Source organism: Ovis canadensis, chromosome 2 (genome assembly GCF_042477335.2).
Source record: "Ovis canadensis isolate MfBH-ARS-UI-01 breed Bighorn chromosome 2, ARS-UI_OviCan_v2, whole genome shotgun sequence".
Lineage (NCBI taxonomy): Eukaryota > Metazoa > Chordata > Mammalia > Artiodactyla > Bovidae > Ovis > Ovis canadensis.
In genome coordinates this window covers 146,013,929-146,037,275 of record NC_091246.1, presented here as the reverse complement: position 1 = coordinate 146,037,275, position 23,347 = coordinate 146,013,929, and the positions used below count along the sequence as shown (strand labels likewise).

The following is a 23,347-nucleotide window of genomic DNA, read 5'->3' as shown; positions in this document are numbered from 1 at the left end:
CCATAAACAGTGATTAAACAAATGGATGTTGCTGTGTTCTAATAAAATATTATTTACAAAAACAAATAAGGGCTAGATTCGGCCTGGAGTCTGTAGTTTGTCTTTGCTCTAAAGTTGAGTCACCTGGATGTGCCTATTTGGTGAAGAGTGAGGATGTCAGCTTTAAGAATGGCAGAGAGAGATATTCACATCATATCAGCACATGGTTTTTAAAACATTTCAATACTAACGATAGCAAGCTTAAAGTCTTTAACCAATTAATTTCTTAGCACTTACTATTTTCATAATGATGTTTGTATGAGACAGTTATCTGCCTCAATGACCTAAATCTGTATATATTTAGTTGCCAAAGTGAAAAATCTACTCTATTGGGGAAAAAGTGTAGAAATAAATTTGTCTCTAGATTTTGTGTGAATGAGGTTTTATTCATGGATTGATATCAGAGATGGGCTAATTGAATCATTCCTTCAGGACTCCACCTCTTTATAATTAAACATTATCCAAACAAATCACATTTTTTCATCCATTTCCACATTTTCCCATAAATATTTACACTAGAGTAGAGGCTATACATAATAATGAAAGTGAATTTCAACTACAATTTTTGAAGAACTTTGTTATTTGAAATACCCTTCTTTAAATGACACATTTAACCAGTTCTCTTTAGAGTAAGCCAAAACTCAAGGCCAGCTAAAAATGTAATAACCAAGTAAATTGTGGGAGGTTGCCGATACCCCAAAGGTTGACATTTACATTTGCATACATTATGTGAACTTCTTACGTCATGGGCTGGTAACAGAAAGGTTTAATTTTCAAGTTGCCTAATATGGGCAAATCAGAATTAACAGATTTTTATAAATCACTCTGAATGTTCTTTTATTTTAGTCATTGTCTTTACAACCTAGACAGTTAGTATTCTGTTTCTTTGCTTTTTAAGAGAACTATAGATGGATACACGGAGAAGGCAATGGCACCCCACTCCAGTACTCTTGCCTGGAAAATCCCATGGACGGAGGAGCCTGGTGGGCTGCAGTCCATGGGGTCGCTAGGAGTCGGACATGACTGAGCAACTTCATTTTCGCTTTTCACTTTCAGACATTGGAGAAGGAAATGGCAACCCACTCCAGTGTTCTTGCCTGGAGAATCCCAGGGATGGGGTGCCTGGTGGGCTGCCGTCTATGGGGTCGCACAGAGTGGACATGACTGAAGCGACTTAGCAGCAGCAGCAGCAGATAGATATATAAATTTGTTAACATATCAATATCTATATTCATGCATAGGACTTCAGCTATCCATAACCAGTTTGAGTATCTATTATATCTTCATATTCACTCAATGGGAAAAGTGTTTAACTATGATTGTTCTTGGCACGTGTAAGTTTCGTCTGAAGTTCACACACTCTATGTGTGTTCATTCTAGAGTGAAGGTGGAGCCTGGGTGGCCACTCTTCCCTATATGATGCCAAGTTACAGGCTTGAAGTCCACTTTCTGCACAGCCGTATTTCTCCCCAACATTCTGAGCTTTATTCCCAGGTTGCACGATCCCAAGAGAAGAGATGGGGAAACTGTTGTTGCTCTCTAGAAAAAAAAGAACATGTTACTCTGTTAACAACCCTATTAATTTCTTTGTACCTGAAGACTCAAATAGGAAAACTATTTTTTTTTTAATAGAAATGAGAGATTTCTATTACTGCTGTAGTGGCCGTAAAATGAAATCAGCTTCAATTTATGTTTCTTTCATTCTGTTTCTTAGAGAGTTTGAAAATCTGCTAAATGGGTAACGTGGTATTACCTGATTCTTATCCCTGGGTCAGGGACATGCGCTGGCAAAGGAGTTGGCAACCCTCTCCAGTATTCTTGCCTGGAAAATCCCATGGAAAGAGGAGCCTGGCAGGCTACAATCCATGGGGTTACAAAGATTGGACATGACTGAACAAGTAAACAACAATTCATGAGTTAGAGTATGTTTATTAATGGTATTTGTTTAATTTGGTAAAGCTGCTTCTGTTATTTGCATCCCAGAGAGAAGAGTCTTTTCTTTGTCTTGCACTTTAGTGGTATTTCATATTTTTCACCACCCATGCACATCTGAATTAACCATCACTTAATATCTTGATCTTAATTTTTTTTTGAGAAGCTTCACCAGTGCTTTTCTTTATTTGTTGCAAAGATTATTCCCAGAAGAAACTGCATGAAATTGTTAATACTTTAGCCAGCAAATGGGAATTTAGAGAACAAGCTTCTTGTTTGTAGTGGAAGTTTTTATTAATAAGAAATGATATTTAATTTTGCTTTCATGAGAATATGTACATCAATGTGAATTTATGTGTTTTCTGAAAACAGTATTATTTCAAAGCCTTGTTCGTTCAGCTTGACCACTGCAAATGGAGTTCCAACATATAGAACATCAGACTACGGTCCCTGTGGCCCTTCGGTGCTAGTATTTTGTTGTGGAGAGCATTCCCCTGGATAACTGAGTTAAGGATGCCCATTCTCATTCTACCAATAACAGTTGGGGATGGATCCCAAGTAACTAGAAGTTTATCTGCACCTACAAGTTTCTGATGTGGACGCTACACAAAATAGACTGAGACTCTGTTCTGGGTTCTCTAAATGCCATTCAGAAATGTAATATGGAAAAAAAAAAAAAAACAAAAACAATGTTTTCTTCCCAGCTTCTGGTATTAAAATGGATGGCTTTTCCTTCAATTTCTTCGTTTTAGTCTTATTCTAATTGTACTTGAGGCAAGACCGTATCTTGGAGAAGGCAATGGCACCCCACTCCAGTACTCTTGCCTGGAAAATCCCATGGGCAGAGGAGCCTGGTAGGCTGCAGATCGTGGGGTCGCTAAGAGTCGGACACGACTGAGCGACTTCACTTTCACTTTTCACTTTCATGCAGTGGAAAAGGAAATGGCAACCCACTCCAGTGTTCTTGCCTGGAGAATCCCAGGGACGGGGGAGCCTGGTGGGCTGCCGTCTCTGGGGTCGCACAGAGTCGGACACGACTGAAGCGACTTAGCAGTAGCAGCAAGACCATATCTATGTTTTTTCCTATCTCTGATAATTGCCATGGGAGAAGCCACTAGAATGAGGGCTGAGGTTGAGGTAAATATTGTGCAGGGAATGTGGAAGGAACCCTTGACACTGGCTATGAATATGCCCAGAAACGATACGGCAGAGCAGTAGGAGGTTGGGGACCACTGAGGCAGGTAGCCAGGCCAGTCTGTTTGAAATAAGGGCTTTGGGATCTGTCTTCAGTATGAAGGCCAACAAGAAATCACAGTCTCTCTACCTAATTGATGCTACCAAAAATGGAAGAAACATTCTCAACCTAAATGCTAAGTTTCCTGCAGCTTGCCTGGGTATAGATATATTAATACACCATTTACTTTCAGCAGTAACAAACAAGAGGATGGGAGTTTCCCACAAGGTGCTGATAAAGTCTAAATTGACAATTTGTTTAAAAACTGTTATTTGTACCAGATTCACTCTCTATTCAGAAAAATGTCACAGTGAGGGAATGAGAGTAACACAAAAAATAATGATTGCATGGCTTTTATTAAAGGTATTTCAGTGTGTATAATGCTTCCTGAAGCAGAAATGTAAAAGACAAAATCCATTATTCATGCTTTTTATATTCATACAGATATGGCAGTATAATGAAAATTGGTCTTCTGCTGTGAGCATAGCTCTGAGCCCCTCAGTAATAAATGTTTTCTAGAACCAGGTTATTTATATGCAAAAATCATCTTCACAAAGCAAACTTTGTCTGAAAAACAAGTCTCTTGTTTTTAGGGCAACCTTGCTATATTGCCAAGGGCATTGTTTTATTTATTGACATTTATATCAGATACATATTAGGAAACTTATTTATAAAATGGCCCTAATCCTCCATAAGGTTTTAATCAATTTATATTCATTTTAAAATTAAATCAAGAAAACCTCTTCTCTTTCAGTAAATCAAGAGCAATCACTCAGGGCTAAACAATGGGAAATGTGGAAAGTATTGTTCTGGTTAGGTACTCAACTAGTTAGATTTTAAAATCTATGTATTCAGCATGGGTGAATATAAACTCACTGAACTGTTGAATTAACACTCTATGGTTTTATTTAATTATATTTTTGAGATAGTATAAAATAGCAGTTGATAGGTTAGCTCCACTTCAATTGATCCATTGTTTTGAAGTAGCTATTGTCTGGTAGATAACTCTAGGTGATGAAACCAAATACATTTCTGATAACAGCCTTGAGTGAAGAGATGTCATCTTCCCCTGGGAAACATTATCAGAGCAATTTTTATTATATGCTTAAGGCACTTTTAGGGCTTCCCTGGCGGCTCAGACGGTAAAGTGTCTGCCTACAATATGGTAGGCCTGGGTTCCGATCCCTGGGTTGGGAAGATCCCCTGGAGAAGAAAAGGCAACCCGCTCCAGTACTCTTGCCTGGAAAATCCCGTGGACGGAGGAGCCTGGTAGGCTACAGTCCATGGGGTCGCAAAGAGTCAGACACAACTGAGCGACTTCACTTCACTTCACTTCACTTAAGGCACTTTTGGTATTGTTCAACTTTAATCCTGTAGGGAGACCCTAGATAACTACAAAAGCGTCAGAGAAATCAAGAGAAATAGGTAAAACTGGTAAGTTAAGTCTGTATATGGTCACTGATTAAACTCAGAGCATGGTCTTCATTTCTCTCGCCGTGAGCTGAGAACTAATTCGAGATGCAGATGTGGGTCTAGAGGAAGGAGTACGGTGATAGGTCCACAGGCGGCAGGAGTTTGCACTTCATTCTGTAGTTCTGCTGTGGGCGTAGAATGAACTGATGCAGGACATGATTCTGCCAACAATGGTGTCTACCATCATGCCACACAGCTCATTTTGAGACTTCTGCGGCTGCTGCTGCTAAGTCACTTCAGTCGTGTCCGACTCTGTGTGACCCCAGAGACGGCAGCCCACCAGGCTCCCCCGTCCCTGGGATTCTCCAGGCAAGAACACTGGAGTGGGTTGCCATTTCCTTCTCCAATGCATGAAAGTGAAAAGTGAAAGTGAAGTCGAGGTTAACTGAAAATAAGAAAAATAGTTCTATTTCATTTTTTTAACATATCTGACCTTATTTAGAAAACTAATACATTGTTTATTCCAGTAAATATGAGCTACTTATAGAATAAATTTAAAAACCAATATGTATGCTCAGTCACTCAGTCATGTCTGACTCTTTGCAGCCCTTTGGATTGTCATTCACCAGGATCCTTTCTCCATGGGACTTTTTTAGGCAAGAATGCTAGAGTGGATTGCTATTTCATCTTCTAGGGATTCTTCCAGACCCAGGGACTGTACCCACATTTCCTGTCTCCTGCATTGAAGGCAGATTCTTTACACACTGAGCTATTGGGAATCCCAATAATAAGTCAATATGGTTATCCATAAATGCAGAAAAGTAACGTCTGGACACCAAAGTGTATACAGAACCATTTAAACATTGTGTTTTTTTAAATATACCCATGTGGCTTTACTTCATCATTGTCATTTAAAGCTTGAATTTATAAAACATAAAAAGATATTCTTAAAGAGTTCTGTATCACAGGAATTTAAACAGTAGAAGAATCCATAGCTTTATAGGTTTAAGTTACATAAATTAAAATGATTGGAATTTTTCAATGTGGGAACTATACAAGGAAATATATGGCAAAAGGACCTTATAGGTGCAGCATTTTATTACTTATAGATTATCATTAGTTACTTTCAGGATATAAGCAAAAAACATTGTTTAAATGTTTTAGAACCATTTAAGTCATCAAAATTGAACTTTCAGACCCCAAACTGTGTGACATCAATAGCTACTTAATAAAGAGTATATGTATCTGTACATACAGTCACTTTCTTTTTTTCTCTTTCTCTCAGTTTCATAATATGCTTCTAATTTTGTCTCATTTATCTCTGAATGGTCCATGGTTTCAAGTAGGTCATCATTTGAGCTGGTCTTGGCACTGAAGTCCCAGAGACTTTGAGTTTACTCTGGGAGAAATACACACTAAATAAAAGTGTCAGTAGAAGCATTTCCAAGCAATATAAATTCCATGTTACAATAAATGTGTCCAAGTGGTCAGGAGATAAATCAGTAGTGGAGAAAGATGATCTTTTCACATGAGCCAGGAAGCAGCCTTGAAATTGATCAAAATAAGGATGGCCAAATTCCCATTACGTTTGCCAGTTTTTTTTTTTCTAGTGACTACAGACAGATAATGGTTAAAATTCAGAGCTTGTTTGTGTAGAAATGCCATCAGAAATGCCAACATATTACAATTCTTATTTTAACATTCCATTGGGCATATTCCAGGAGAAGGATGCCAAACCCTAGCCACTAATAGTTAGAGAAGTGGTCCAGGTGGCCCTGCACTAGAAGAGTTTCCTAATGTGCAAATCCAAATAATACCTTTCTGAGCTTGAAACCTGTCAACTGAAAAAAAAATGTACAATTTAAAAGTTGAAAATTATTGTCAAAAACTTGACAAAACTGAGGACTTAAGCTGCGGACATAGCATCTCAGATCACTCTGAGAGACTACTCCAAAGAGACAAAGGGGGACCCAGGATGTATAGGAGTTTCTACAACAAAGACCAGGTAGTCAGAATAGCAAAAGATTATTATTAAAGAAAACCAGATATCTCAAGTTAAGGGACTTAGTGCTTTTCTGTGTATAGGAAGATGACTGTCCCATGCGTATCACTCATTCCTTCAACATGCACCTCAGCAGTCTGGGGCCAGGATCTTCTGCTTTCTCATCCTGAGCCTCCTCAAGGTGCCCTGCCAGGGTGCACTGCAGTGACTGACTGCTGGTGGGCATCTTCTTTCCATCCTGAGTTTCCTCGGTGCTCACTCTAGAGGAGACTGTAATTTGATGGCTGCAACCTCCTTTGTCTTCTGATATGGCAGGTAATATTTTTTCATTCACAAATTCTATATGGCAATTTTCCCCCTAGCTTTAAATTCCTTGGCTTAGTACAAAACAGCGTTTATGATCTGGCCTTAGTCCTGGTATTGATCACATTGTCCAAAGTCACTGGTCTCCTGCGTGTCTCTCCCACGACATGGTGAACTCTCAGAGAGTAGGAACTATATATTACTCATGTTAGTGTCCCCGGTGCTGGGCCCACTGGGTTCCTCAGAAGTATTAGATGAATGGATGAATAGATGGAAAGACTGTGATGCTGCTAAATCCTAACTAACATGCCTGTGTCTTCTGCTTCCCAGGACTTTGGCGTTATGTTCCTGCATCACCTTGTAGCTATTCTCTTGATTACCTTTTCATATGTCAACAACATGGCCCGAGTAGGCACCCTGATCCTCTGTCTCCACGATTCAGCCGATGCTCTTCTAGAGGTAAAAGTTTTCTTTTCATATATAGAGTACAAAATCTGAAATTTAAGGAATCCCTCAGATCCTCAGTTCTTCTAGGGTATGCTAGATGGTGTTGGGAGAAGGTAGGATATGACTTCTTTGAATCTATGGAGTGTTTCTCTGTAGGTCTAATTGGTGAAAGTGAGACTTTAATATTTTCACCAAGTTAGCATTCTTTATTAACAGAATAATGAAAACCTTTACCCTTCCACACTTAAGAAATTAATGTTTTACAATAGGAAAATTACTATTTGAATAGGCTTTGTTTCTAATGTTACAAGTTTCACACTGATTTATCTGGAAGGTATGTATAACTCACTATAGTTATTAGTTGTCCATCCTGATGAAATTAACAGTCATAGTTTTTATTGCCTATATATATGTGTAGATTATGTATATTAATATTAAATATTGTCCTAGTATTTTTACAGTGAAAGTATATATGCATTGCAAATTTTACATGAAAACTGTTTTCGATGCATATACATGTTAAGAATACCTGAAGAGATATTGGTTGCACTTTAGTTAACTTTCTAAACCATTACCACTTAGAATTATTAAAATAGCAAAAAAGAATGAAAAATAAAAATGCTTCTAAACATATTTCAAAAGATAAAATCCCAAGTAAAATTTTGGTGTGGTATTTTCTCTTAATATTGGCCCCCATGAAGAGACATGCTCAGTAAGGTTCTATAATTACAGTTTTTCACTTTAATCCTAAGAAATTCACATAATTGGTCAAAAATAAACTTACCAAAGTACAAATTCCATGTAGAAATGGGTCTTAGAGTCTGCATTCTGATTTTTTATTCCTGTCGCCCTACAGTTCTGCCCCTTTGAAGCTTACGCTGTCACTGTGAATGTAAAATAGAAGTGCCCTCAAATAATGATTTGTTATTGCAATACAAGCAGAAATTTCAGGTCGTAAAACTGAATCTACTATAAAGGCAATTAGTCAAGGTTTGAAGTATATACAGCACTTCATTAAAGACTCTGGTCCCTATAAGGTTATGAAACAAAAAAAATATTCCTAATGGGCTAGATATGTCATATGAAGGGTTGGCACTATTTTTAAGTGATTCGAGCTAGATTCTATTCAGCACATTTTTTAAAAGAAATAGAATTAGTACAAAGGCAATTCCCTGAAAATCAGTTACCATGTGGTTAAATCCTCAGTGCGCTTGGAGGTAGAAACATATACAGCAATCTACCATCTTGAAATCAATCCTGTATAATCTGCCAGCTCTTGTCTGTGGAAATGGATGGCCTAGTGCTTGGCAGAGCCATAATTCAGAAAGTGTGGACTGAATCATCATCTACCACTTTTATCTAAAAAAGAGAAAGATTCCAGAAGTCCAAGTCATGTGAATGACTCCTTTCTAAACAAAGGTTTAAAAGGAAGTGTTCTTCATCCCTTGGATTCTATTTGACATTATAAAATAATGCTTGAGAATATCCAAAAAATGAGATATGTTGACTCTTCAAAGTGGAATCTATGGCTTAGACATTTCAGAAAATTTGATGTTTAATGCTTGTTACTGAATACTGGTGAATGAATGTAAAAGAAAAACTGCATGGTTTACATAGCCAGAAGGAGGCAGAAGACGCTTTTTTTATTCCTTTAGTATAAGTTGTGATGTCACATACAAAGTATTCACGAAATTAAAGGTTCATAATCCTGGCTTCCACTCAGTTAATAGATACTGATATTTCCTTTTAGGAATGTATTTCTCTCATAGCTTCATATTTTACTTAAAGATCTTAAATTATAGCTTCTATGGATACTGTCAACAAGCCTTTCAAGTCTGGCTCAGCTATTTTAACTTTACAAGAAGTAGAAAATAATGTCGTGAATTTGAAATACATCTTCAGTTTATAAGCCAGTGTGTGGGTACTGTGAATTATATGTGAAAATGTAAAAAGAGGTAATCAAGCACAATTTTGTTTTCAGTGTCCCCTGTTCTTAGAATCATCTATAAAAAGTAAATGGTAGAGAAAGGGATGTATTTCTTTCCTCGACTAATTTATAATATAAAAAGTGGTCACTTAAATCACTACCATAAATTATTAGTGTACTTCTCATAGACATTCTGAACACTAGTGACTTTCATCTAGAAAATTACCCAATAATGTAAATTTGAAAATGATACCTAAATGGATTCACTGAAATAACATCATCTTGACACATTCTTCGTTTCTAAATTTGTGAGAATAAGCCAAGAAATTGTCCCCAGAGACCTCCTTTTACCTGTTTAAGAAAAACCTATAACTCTGAGTCTGAAGGAGGAAAAAGTACAGGAAGGCTCAGTATAGTGTCTATAAAGTTTGTAACCTTAGTATTTGGAATTCATTAAAGGTTAAAGGATTATCTAGCACTTTTCTATTTTGACCTGTTATGCCAAATTCCTGTTTTGGTGTCTTTGGCTTGCTAGTATTATCTGTAATGCAAGAGTTTCTTATTTTTCTGTTTTCCTGAAGTCAACCATATAATTGAATTTTTCAGGTTGCTGAATATTTTATTAAATCTGTAACAGTCAGTAGTTCTACTTATGGCTAATACCACATTTCACTTGACTTATGGGTAATTTATAAATATGATGCATGATGCATGACATTTCAAAGTAGCAGGCAGTTTTATGCATCTGGTAAGTTATATCTTAAAGGAGACTCGTCCATATTGAAAGAAGCTTTCCATTTATCAGTTTAACTGAATTAATCTTTCACATTCCTTCCTTTTATAGGCTGCCAAAATGGCAAATTACGCCAAGTTTCAGAAAATTTGTGATCTCCTGTTTGTTATGTTTGCCATGGTTTTTATCACCACGCGACTGGGTGTATTTCCTCTCTGGTAAGTGGGCCTATCTTCTTTCTGATAAGGCCACCCCAACCAGAATAGGTTTTATGAAACATTTTCCTGTTGAATTTTACTCCAGATACTTAGTAAGAAGGTTAAAGAAAGTGAGGGAGAGACTCAAGAAACAGCTTGATTTCTTCTTCCAGAAGGGAGTTGTCTTCTTTATTAATTCTTTCTACAGGATTGTTCGGAGAAGGCAATGGCACCCCACTCCAGGATTGTTAGAGAAGGATGTGGCTTGCGTAGGTTCTTAAGCCACAAGAAGCTGTCAGCCATTTTAGGCTCCAATCCTAAAATATGATGCAAAAACCTTAGCCATGAAAGTTTGCATTAAGAAAGGAAGTATGGTGTTGCAACCAGTTAGATATCTGGGATCCTCCTGTACCAGTTGTTCACCAAGGATTTATTAGCCGCAGCAGCAGAATCACCTCTGGGGTGATAACCTCTGGGGCCCCATCTATCCCAGACCTACTGAATCACAGACTCAGGGTATGGGGCCTGGCATTTTGGATTTTGATATGCCTTCCTGATGACTGCTACATTCAAGTTTTAGGACCACTATCCTATATAATTCTCATCGGCTGCATTTATAGCTAAAGCAGATGAAAATATAACTCAAAAGTAACCCTTAAAATTCTCTGTGGCCCCTTACTGTCTGGACATCTTTTCTTTGGTTGAGAGCTATATGACAGGTTTTGATGAAATATGAGAGTCTCTTGTATAGAAAATAAATCTACTGTCGTTAATCTTTATGGAGATTATTATTTCTAAAAAAAGTATTATTCCTCCAGTTCACTTAAAGTCTACCACTGATGACAGATTTTTTTAATTCCATTTGGGGAAATGGATTTGAATGGGAAATGACAGCAATGGAAGGGGAGAAGGTGGAGAAATGAAGGGCTTCAGTGATACCTTTTCGGTCCAATAGAAAAACTATAAAAAAGGGATTTTTAGGTGAGTAACATCTATCATTGACGTTCCATAGGCAAATTAATCTCACCCCATACACACACACACATATACACACACACATCTTCTCCTTGAGACTCACAGCCCTTTTGGACACCTACTTGTTACGAAAATTGCATCCCGGCAGCAGCACCCTGTGTTGGCAGAAGGCATTTATCAAACTCATTATAATAGTTTTTATATGATTGTAGGTAGGAAACATTAAGTAATTTTGACTATAATGTATCTATACTTATTTCAGGATTGGAGCTCTTTCAAGATTATGAGCAGAACTAGGGGTAGGAATTTAAATAGAAGAAAGTCAAGGAAAATCCAGGAAAATTTTCTCAAAAGAAAAACAGAAATCTTTTCCTGCTTAGAATTTCTGAGAACCTAGTTTTTAAAAAGTAAGCATCACTATTAAGGACTTACATTTGCTTTCATTCTATCTTTTAAGGATAGAATGAAAGCTGAGATGTATCTCCTCCTTTCTAGCTAATGTCGAAAAGCTCTTCCGGTTTAGACAGCAATGAGATACCAAGAAGGTAAACTCAGAATATAGAAATTATGTAATGCTGCTAATGAGATAACTCATGGGTATGTCCTGTGATGATAACATAAGCCAGCTGCTTAGAAAAATCCTTATAACCAGAAATGCAAACCAAGAGCTTATAATATTGCAAATACTGTAGGTTTCCTGCCACCTCAGCCCTTTGTGCAGTCAAGTTTTTCAAAAAGCAGCTTGTGGAGAGAAATATTTTATTGCTTGTGGACAAGAAATAATTTCTGTATACCTACTCCCATTGTGATTGGGCATCTAGCGAATGAAGTCCTTGTCAGATATGTCTCATAAACGATGTGAGTGCTTGGTCAGATATGTCTCATAAATGATGTGAGTGCTTGGATGACCTTTGTTTTGACCCTGTTTCAATTACTAGAGTGTAATGGGCGTTGAGAATATTTAAAATAGTAAGGTGAATGACAATTAAAAAAAAAGTGTTTTAAGTATTTGCCTAAATACTGTGAAGCCATTCAAAAATTTATTTCAGATTAGTGACTCCTAAAATTGGGAGGGACAATACAGGTGACTGGCTCCAGACCCCTGTCCTAACCCTCTGCCCAGGGTAGGAATTCTCTCAGTTCCTCATCAGGAGTATTGCTTTAGAGGTCAAGGGAGAAATAATTTTTTATATGAAACAGAAACCTGGGTCCTTAGAATTTCTAAACGAAGGGTTCTTAATCTGATTAAAACCCCCTGAAACTGTTTATAAAACATATGTGTGTACATTTTTTTTCCCTAGGGAGAGGACCCATGGCTCTATTAGATTCTAAAAGAGATCTGTGACTCCTTTCCTTCCTCAAAAAAGTGCCTTTTGGAAAACAAAGTGTACCCAACCACTTCTAACTGAAACTCTTAAGAATGGGAGGGTTTCTGCTATATCATCGTAGGCGTTCTCTTCAAAAGCATCTCTAATCCCTTCAATGATTCCTGTTTGTTGTTCTCCTTCGTTTGTTCCTCAGAATTCCTGTTGTCACAATGTTCTGAGTGTGGACTAGCCGATACAAAATGTAAAAGCACTAACAAAAAGCTGTGCTTAGAACTGCATTTCTTCCGAGGCATTTTGTCTCTGCATTAGCGTTCCGCAGGCAGTCTTGATAAACAGCTGAGCTGCTGCCAGACTAGATCGCCTTCAGCTTTCATTTATCTCGTTTTTAATGTATTTTTATTTCTAATTCTGACTTATTTGCATACCTAATCAGACCACCTACATTTATTTCTATTAGATTTCATCATGCTGTTTTCAGATATTCGGGCCTGATTAGGATCTTCTGAACCATATCCACTGCTGCACTTACCCTGCTACTTTTATGTTACTTGCAAACATGCCTTTCACGCTTCTCCCAGCTCACTGAAGCAAATGTTGACCCAGAGGGGCTCCTGTGTACACTACTGAAGAATTTCTTCACGTTGACCTCCATCTCTCAACCACCAGTCTGTCTTTATGATTTTCTGTTCGTTACTGTCTTATAACTGCTTTGTCATTAGCCTGCTATTTCTCCATATTTTTAAAAGGTGTTGTAAAAGACTGTGTCAGAGGTCTTGTGAACATCAAGTTCATGCTCTGTACACGTGGTGTTGGGCAGAAAAAGATTCATGGCCCATCTGGCTGGCTTGGTTTTTGGCTTTGGCCTTTGCCGGCTCCTTCCTGGCTCTTTATTTCTAAGTGCTCACCAGTCTGTAATTTCTGGTTCCTGCCCTTTCCATATAGATGTGGACTTTTACCTTCAAATATACTACCACTTTTTGTGTATTTAATGAATATTTACTGGGCACTTACTGTGTCACTAGTACCGGGCTGGGTGCTGAGAATTTGGTAAGACAAGGGCCTCTCTTGGGCACTTGAATCCCTACAGGTCCCTTGAGTATTCTGGTCGATAATTGTGTGGGATGTAGAGATTGTCCATTATTTTCTGAACATTTATTGGGTATGAGGAATGTAAGTGGATTGCTGATATTAACCAGTTTGGTTGCACGCACTAAGGAGCTCTGTCAGCCAAGTAGAGCATGATTCTAGATAGAGTATCACCTCAGTTCAGTTCAGTCGCTCAGTTGTGTCCGACCCTTTGAGACCCCATGGACTGCAGCACACCAGGCCTCCCTGTCCATCACCAACTCCCAGAGTTTACCCAAACTCATGTCCATTGAGTCGGTGATGCCATCCAACCATCTCATCCTGGGTCGTCCACTTCTTCTCCTGCCTTCAATCTTTCCCAGCATCAGGGTCCTTTCAAATATGTGTGTGAAATAGTTACTGGTTGAGGGAAAGTGCTGGAGCTAGATTGGTCTTCAGTTCTAACAAGGGTTTCATAGACTTATTTCTCCCTCAGATATTTGTGCTTTAGCTGGAAGGAGAAACAGAATGATTTTTATGCCCTCACTTCTTTTAGTTTTGAATCCATTTACTTTGGAATCACCAGTAATACCCTGCAGGTTCCTCCCAACTATAATTGTGTTCCCACGTGAGCCATCAGAATTTTTGTGATTTGTGGGTTTGATGATACTTGGTTCATTCTGTGTTATATCTCTGGTCCATGCCTCACAAAGATGGCATACACCATAATTAGCCATTTCAGAACCGTGCACTGCCTGGACTTCCCTTTTGGCCATAAAACAGCACAGTCCAATAGAATTAGTGATATAATTCAGGCTTCATAGTAATTTAAAATTTTCTAGTAATTACATTAAAAAAGTAAAAGAAACAGGTAATATCCACTAAATAACGTTTTATTTAACTCAGTATATCCAAATTATATGATTTTAACATGCAATCAGTATTAAAAATTCTTGATATTGCATTTTTTTTTGCATGCTAATTCTTTGAAATTGGTTATGTGGTTCACATTATTATATCTACTCGAAAGTCTATGTGTTTTAGCAACTGGACAGTCCTTCATTTGCTCCTTTTTGAAAGTAAGCTTTTCCATTGCTATAATTGATCTGCATCTGTCTTTTCTCAACTCCATTTGTGTGTGTGGTCCCTGAAGTTCTTAACAATTTTCAGTGTTTTATGAAGTTTGGTTTTAATCTGCATGGAGTAAGTTGTGCTCAGTCTCACAGCATCTGTCACAATGCGTTGCTCACAGTGGCTACTCAATAAGTATTTGTTGAGTGAATTAGATACATTTTAATTAGTTTTTTATTAGAGTATGATTGCTTTACAATGTTGTGTCAGTTTCTGCTGTACAATGAAGTGAATCGTTCTGTGTATACGTATATGGTCTGGGGCCTCCCTCTGGCCTCCTGCATCACGGAGCTGAGCTCCCTGTGCAGTGCAGCCGCCTCCCTCTAAGCTGCCTGTTTTGCACACGTAGGGCAAATATGTCAGTGCTGCTCTCTCAGTGCATCCCACCCTCTCCTTCCTCTGCTGTGTCCACAGATCTGCTCTCTACATCTGTGACTCTATTTCTGTCCTGCAGAGAGGTTCATCTGTACCATTTTCTTAGGCTCCACATATATGTGTTAATATACAATATTTATTTTCCTCTTTCTGATTTACTGCACTACCCACATCTTTACAAACAACCCAGTTTCATTCCTTTTTATGGCTGAGTAATATGGTCTCACATCTGTTGTCTTCGTTGAGCACCTTAAATTGTTGTGAAGGAGATAGGTGCAGTTTCTCTATTATACAGAGAAACTCATTTAGTCAGTGATTGACCCAGTCTCTCTGAACTCTGATCTCCTGACATCAGTTTAATTCAGCAAGTTCTAATTGTCCTTCCTACAGTACAGTGTACTATATGTTATTTAAGGATTAGGCCATAAAGCTGTTGATGAGATACATTTTTGGTAGTTGTTGCATTTTAAAAAAAGAATCATTTCTAAATGATTGTCCCTTTTATTCTGCTCCAGCCAAGACACTGCACTGTAAGCATTGTCATCTTCTGGCCATACATTAGAAATCTGGTATCGGAAAAGGCAAAGCCACAAAGATCCTGAAAGGGAAGGTGCGTGGTGCAGTCAGTAGAGAGACTGCTGGCTTGGAGTCATGCTTCTCCTCCTCACTGCTTGTGGGAAGCCCAGGTGCATAGCTTCTGTACATCTGTGGTCTCATCAGAGAAAAATAGCAGTAATTGTTCTGCCTGCCTTACCAGGAAATATTAAGGATAAAATGAAATATTATTTGTAGCAGTGTTCTATAATTATAAAGTACTTTATAACTATTCAGTTCAGTTCAGTCTCTCAGTCGTGTCTGACTCTTTGTGACCCCATAAATCGCAGCACGCCAGGCCTCCCTGTCCATCACCAACTCCCGGAGTTCACTCAGACTCACGTCCATCGAGTCAGTGATGCCATCCAGCCATCTCATCCTCTGTCGTCCCCTTCTCCTCCTGCCCCCAATCCCTCCCAGCATCAGAGTCTTTTCCAATGAGTCAGCTCTTCGCATGAGGTGGCCAAAGTACTGGAGTTTCAGCTTTAGCATCATTCCTTCCAAAGAAATCCCAGGGCTGATCTCCTTCAGAATGGACTGGTTGGATCTCCTTGCAGTCCAAGGGACTCTCAAGAGTCTTCTCCAACACCACAGTTCAAAAGCATCAATTCTTTGGTGCTCAGCCTTCTTCACAGTCCAACTCTCACATCCATACATGACCACTGGAAAAACCATAGCCTTGACGAGACAGACCTTTGTTGGCAAAGTAATGTCTCTGCTTTTGAATATGCTATCTAGGTTGGTCATAACTTTTCTTCCAAGGAGTAAGCGTCTTTTAATTTCATGGCTGCGATCACCATCTGCAGTGATTTTGGAGCCCCCAAAAATAAAGTCTGACACTGTTTCCACTGTTTCTCCGTCTATTTCCCAGGAAGTGATGGGACCGGATGCCATGATCTTCGTTTTCTGAATGTTGAGCTTTAAGCCAACTTTTTCACTCTCCTCTTTCACTTTCATCAAGAGGCTTTTTAGTTCCTCTTCACTTTCTGCCATAAGGGTGGTGTCATCTGCATATCTGAGGTGATTGATATTTCTCCCGGCAATCTTGATTCCAGCTTGTGTTTCTTCCAGTCCAGCGTTTATCATGATGTACTCTGCGTATAAGTTAAATAAGCAGGATGACAATATGCAGCCTTGACGTACTCCTTTTCCTATTTGGAACTAGTCTGTTGTTCCATGTCCAGTTCTAACTGTTGCTTCCTGGCCTGCATACAGATTTCTCAAGAGGCAGGTTAGGTGGTCTGGTATTCCATCTCTTTCAGAATTTTCCACAGTTTATTGTGATCCACACAGTCAGAGTTTTGGGTTTTTTTTTTTTCTAGAATCTCTTGACAGGTTTTCTCTGAAATTTTCCTTGATGCTGGTCTGTGTTAACTATATTGGAAAGATAAAGGATGAAACCTAAAGTCTTTTGGCTACTAGGTATGTTTTTAGTAATATTTACATATACTAATATCAGTTACTACCTTCATAAAGTGGGGTAGACTTGGATAGAAATAATATGTATTGAGATGTTTTACTCTTTTCATGTAAACATAATAATTTTAATATAATTTTAAGATTGAAGGGCTAGACCGGAATCAACAAACTGTGACCTTTAAGACAAATTGCCTACTTTTATAAAGTTTTATTGAAACATAGCCTTGTCCATCTGTTACATATTGCCCTTGGCTGTTTTCTGCTACACTGGTTTAAGTGGTTGGGAAAGAGCATATGACCTACTAATCGTAAAAATCCTTTACAGAACAAGTTTGCCAACTCTTGGGCAAGTCCATTAAGAATTAGTCCGATGAGTAAAAATAAAGGAGTGTGGGAAGTGGTATATTAAATATATTCAGCCTCTGGGTGTTTTTTAGAAGTCATAGGCGAAAGACTTCCAAAAAACGACTAAGGCAACTTAGGTCTTAAAAATGACTAAGACTTCTAAAACTTAAAAGGCAACTAAGAAGTCTTAGTCTAGGTAGCCTTTGGACTACCTTAGGCAAAAATCGTGCAGATATTCTTAATATTATGTGTGAGTATAGGAGATGCACAATATCTCTCAATTAAATAACTTTTTCTCCTTTTGTGATTTGAGTCAACAAAAAAATGCGGTATCCTAGTAACACTTTCTACACAGAATTAATGTCTTAAGTGACCCCTCCCTGCCTCCCAATCACTGCTCTGAACCTTTTACTGGGAGAAGGAGAAAAAGACCAAATAAATTATTTGCTCAGTATTATAAAATGTGTTTATATACCATCTATGGAAAAAATTCAGCATGGCCATTTTATCTGTTTTTTAAAATATCTGAGTATGGTAATAAAGTCTAATGCCAGGGCCAGGGATTTGAAAATTTAATCAAGGGTCTCACATATTTGAGAGTGATGTTTTGTGATGTTTTGTAACAAACAAAGAACCCACATCAGCTGTGATCCATTTGCTTGTGTTACCCTGAAGGGCAGTCTTATGCTCAACTAATGATCTGCTCCAGCCCCCCTCACCTCCCTGTCTCTGGTCTCTGGGTCTCTGCCAGCCGGCCACTGTGTTCGTGCTAAGCCCCTTGTCACCATCCTGAGTTCAGCTTTGGACCAGCTTGAGACTGCCCCTGGCCTCCTTCCCAGTCTAGATCAGAACCCAAAGCTTCTGAGAAACCCTCCCTCCACAGGCCCATGCACAGGCCTCTATGTCATTATCAGTGGAGGCCACCCTGACTGTGTCCTTTCATTTTCAGAACTTCATCCTTGCCTCTGACTGTCACTTCTGGGATAGCAGTGTAGCCAAAAAGACAGAACCACAGTATCACCCACATCTCTAGAGTCATACCTATTCCTTGGGTGTGTAGGGCGGGTGTATCTTACCATGTATTATTAAACTTTCCATGTCTTTAGGGCAAGGGAGCAAGAACTTCTCAAATTCTTTCTAAACAAAGAGCCACTTATTCTTTACAGATCTGTTCAGTGCACTCACTGTGAGCCAGCTGTATGTCAGGCAGAATAAGAGTGTTGTGAGGGTATAGGTATTGATTAGGTCATGAGCCCAGGAACACTCAACGCTGCAAAACTGTCAATAAATATTTATTAAATCAATAAATAAGATTTTAGAATTTCCCGTGTAGTTTGGCACAGTCGTGACTGAGACTCTGTAGCCCATAGTGCATCTTTCTTTATGATACAGAATCAGCCAATCCAGGAAGATGAAGCTGGCAATGACTCAGTAGCTTTTAAAAGCAGGGGAGCATTCCAGCCATCAAATGATTTTGCTCAGACAGATTTATAAAAGCAGAATCATGCAATTGTTTAATAACTGCTGCCACTGTCCACAGCAGATAATAAGACAGAAATGCTTAATTAGGAATGCTAAATGCCAACAAGTTGGAAATGCAAGACTTAAAGATATATAAGGAAAGTCATAGAACGTGTAGATATACTGAAACTGCAGGCTGACTTGAAGTCCGGTGGGGAAAGTGGTGAGTGGGGGACACGGTGACGTGGCTCCTCATTATTGAAGCACGAAGAGAGGACGTTGTCCAGAGGTTCCAGGGCAGCATAGGAAAAGGGCAACCATCCAAGAGAAAGACAGATAGGAAAAACAAATAGAGCACGTTTCCTCCATCCGTGGGACCACCGAAGAAAGTGCGCAGGAGCACACAACATCGTCTCAGCACAGTAATTAATTCTGTCCTAGCATCCTGAACAGTTGTTCCAGCCTCCACCTGGGACTTATGTCAAGGCCCATCCTCAAATTCATAGCAGACTCCACATCTCTCAGAGCAACTTGCAGTAGCCCAATGTAGCTGTCCTGACTCCTTTTTTTTGCAACAGACAGCATGTAAACACACACCTAATTTTCACAGATACTAATATCTTAGATTACTTTGTATCCCACACAATCCCAACTCATGCCTTTAAACTGAGTTGTCGGGGTATCAATATTTCATTTGATTTGTTGGTCGCTAAGGCATCACTGACTCGATGGACATGAGTCTGAGTGAACTCTGGGAGTTGGTGATGGACAGGGAGGCCTGGCGTGCTGCGATTCATGGGGTTGCAAAGAGTCGGACATGACCGAGCGACTGAACTGACTGAACTGAACTGAATACATTGTATTGTGACCTATGAGTTACATATTCAGTAGTTGTTGAAATGTAGTATGGACCATTCATTGAAATATTTATTAAAACCTGTTTGAAGAAATGATTTTGAGTACATTCTGCTTTTTAATGGCACAGAGGAATAGCCAGACTGAAACAATTCCAGGTGTTTTTTAAATTTTGAGAGACAGAGAAGTACTATTTTAGTTACTTAACATTTTTAGGTTGTCTTCTGAGTTGATCTTCCCTGGTGGCTTAGACGGTCTGCCTACAATGCGGGAGACCTGGGTTCAATCCCTGGGTCGGGAAGATCTCCTGGAGTAGGAGATGGCAACCCACGCCAGTATTCTTGCCTGGAAAATCCCATGGACGGAGGAAGCTGGTTAGGCTACAGTCCATGGGGTCGCAAAGAGTCGGACACAGCTGAACGACTTCACTCACTCTGAATTGAAATGCAAGTGTAATAAAAATGTATTTGCAAAATGGAATAGTCTAGTAGCATAATCCTATTGCCCGGTAGTACCTGATGCTAAAATAAGGAAATATTGAGGATTATTTCCCCAAATAGCCTCCAGTTCAGTTCAGTTCAGTCAGTTCAGTCGTGTCCAATTCTTTGCCACCCCATGAATCGCAGCATGCCAGGCCTCCCTGTCCATCACCAACTCCCGGAGTTCACTCAGACTTACGTCCATCGAGTCAGTGATGCCATCCAGCCATCTCATCCTCGGTCGTCCCCTGCCCCCAACCCCTCCCAGCATCAGAGTCTTTTCCAACGAGTCAATTCTTCACATGAAGTGGCCAAAGTACTGGAGTTTCAGCTTTAGCATCATTCCTTCCAAAGAAATCCCAGGGCTGATCTCCTTCAGAGAGATGGACTGGAAATAGCCTCCAGGGCTATTCAAACAGCCTCCAAAATAAGTCTCCTGTCTTCTCACCTGTTCTCTGCAATCATAGTTAGTGTATTAAAGCAATACATCACTATGAACCATCAAAAATTAGTAAAATATTTTCAGTGACTTTTTATTATGCTATTTGACTAATAATAAATGAACAAAACAAAATAAGGAAAATTTTCTGGTTATCATTAAGTTAACTAGAGTGTTTCCATTAATCAGGATTTTCTCCCACCACATTTTGCTGGTTCTTATTCCGTGGACATGTAAGGGTGTTCTGTCTTTTGTCTCCTACTGAAGGGCAAACACTTGATAAAGCAATGAATACTTTCAGTTGTTATTCAAAGTACCCTGTGAACACATCCCAATCAGTCAATTCAAGGGCTAACATGAAGCAGTGAAGGAGTTTTTCTTTTTTTTTTTCTTTGTGTACAAGTCTCTTAAATTACTTCTCTTCAGAACACTGGCTGATGTTAGGAGCATAGCCTGCAAAGTCAGCACTTTATTAAAAAGGGTGAAGACCCTTTCTTATATTAAGTCTGTAATATCTTCCAGAAATAAGTCAGGTGCTTCACAAAAGAGGTTCAAGTGCATCGACAAAGTCCAGAAGAAACAGAGCTTGATTGACTATCTCTTAGCAGCGAATTATTCATGGAGCTTGACCCCCTTTGCTCTGCTAGCCGTAGGACTGCATTTGTTTTAAATTGTGTCCTCTTCACCTCACTCAATAATTTAATTAGATGTTTGGGTCCCCTACTCTCAGGAGCAATTGCTCTGTGTTCTCCTGAAACACTGTTCTGTTCTATTGTTTGGTGATCGTTAATTTCCTTGTCACCCGTCTCCACTCAGCAGCGAGTTCCAAGCAGGGCTGGGACCATGTCACAATCCCCATTTGTATACCCAGTACTGTGCTCAGAGCTCCTATGCTCTTAAGTTTGCTGATTTACTTGACAATAAAACTTTGATTTATCCTAAGTCTTAATTCAGAATTCACTTTCATAAATGTGTTCTCTGCAGGCAGGTAGTCTGTTTCCTTATTTCAATATAATACAATATCATTCTTTTTATTTGCTTTCTCCCAAAATCAAGGAGAAATATTCTGAATGCCAGAGTAATGCTTACTTCAACTCCCTCATCTCTTGAGCCCACATATCCTAACTAATCCCCCTACATCATTTGTGCGTCCCACATGCCACGCTGCAGCTAGTGTTTGGGACAAGCCCTCTTTCAGACATAGAGGGCAGAGGACTAGACTGGGGTGGCCTTTACCAGACATAATGACTCGTGACTGTCCTCCTTTTCTTTTTAACTTGATTTCTACCCATCCTTCAAAGATTTGGGGAGGATGGCAAAAGATTGCCTTATTCTGAAAATAACTGCATGCACAGCTAAGAGCACTGCTTATTTTTATCTTCTAGCCTAGTTTTTACTCACAAAAAAAGTAAAATGAAGTGATGCTCTGTTGTGTATGTGAGATATATAGATAGACAAGTAGATATTTGGTAAAGATGTAATATATGTGTACTTTACCATCTATATCTTATTTGTATCTTTTAAAACTATATATAAATATGTATCTTATTTATCATAGGTAAATATGTGAGATAAGTATATATTTATCTTAAATATATTATATTTCTGTTTATGTATTTTATGTATATCATATAGAAAACTTTGGCTTACTCTTATCAACATCAGATAAATATCATGCCAGCTGCTTCATGTAGCTTCTCTTTTTAGTGATTAAAAAGCAGTGAGGTTATTGATTGCCTGCTGCAAAAGAAATGAGAGGAATAAAACTGAATGCTCTATTTTCCACATAAATTGACCATAATGGCTTTGATATTTTAAAGAAGGCAGTTCTATTGCATTTACACAGAAACCTAACAGTTCCATTAAAACCATTTTACCTGCACGTGTTGTATCTGGAGACTCTTGATGCTACCAAAATGTCTAAAACATGTGTGTTTAGACCCTCAGCCAGGTCCAACTCTTTGTGACCATTTGGACGGTAGCCCACCAGCCTCCTCTGTCGATAGGACTTTTTTCAAGCAAGAATACTGGAGTGGGTTGCTATTTCCTCCTTCAGGCAGTCTTCCTGACCCAGGGATCAAACCTGCGTCTCCTGTGTCTCCTGCATTGCAGGCAGATTCTTTACCTGCTGAGCCAGCGGGGAAGCCTGAAACATCCCCACCATCATTTCTGCCCATCCTCAGGATATATTTCCCTGGACCAGTATCTTGAGAACCTTGAGAAATAGCCAGTATCCCCAGACCATTTGAGAACAGATCCAGGCTGTTTTTCCTAAAGTAAAGAAAGAAGAGAAGTCAGTTTTTCTTCTTCAAGTTATCTCTCTGTTCTGGTGGGTAATGATGACTTACTTTCCTTACTTTTCCTATATCTGAGAAACTTCTTGTCAGTGAAAAATGATGCACTTTCCTTTCAAAGAAAGGAGAAAAATGTTTGACAGTAAGGTATTTTAGTTACTACAGTCACCATTTAGCCAAATGAATATCTTCATTTATAGTAGAAGAGCAATATATAGTTATTTTTTACTAAGGAAGAAGCAGCTCAACTCCACGGGAAGGAGACTTAAATACATTTCTATTGAATTCTTCCAATAACAAGAGCCTCTGATGATTACGAAAATAGCTTGAAAGTAACTTGAAGCCTGGTACAGTGGTAGG

General features: G+C 38.9%; 1 protein-coding gene across 3 annotated transcripts in view; it reads left to right on the top strand.

Annotated features, from left to right (window-relative positions):
• Nucleotides 1–23,347, top strand: part of CERS6 (ceramide synthase 6) — a 349,400-nt gene that overhangs the window by 290,576 nt on the left and 35,477 nt on the right. For all 3 annotated transcript variants that reach the window (XM_069577322.1, XM_069577321.1, XM_069577320.1), the window contains exons 7-8: nucleotides 7,254–7,382; nucleotides 10,142–10,248. In XM_069577322.1, the coding sequence (XP_069433423.1) occupies nucleotides 7,254–7,382; nucleotides 10,142–10,248 (236 nt within the window). The remainder of the gene's footprint in view (nucleotides 1–7,253; nucleotides 7,383–10,141; nucleotides 10,249–23,347) is intronic.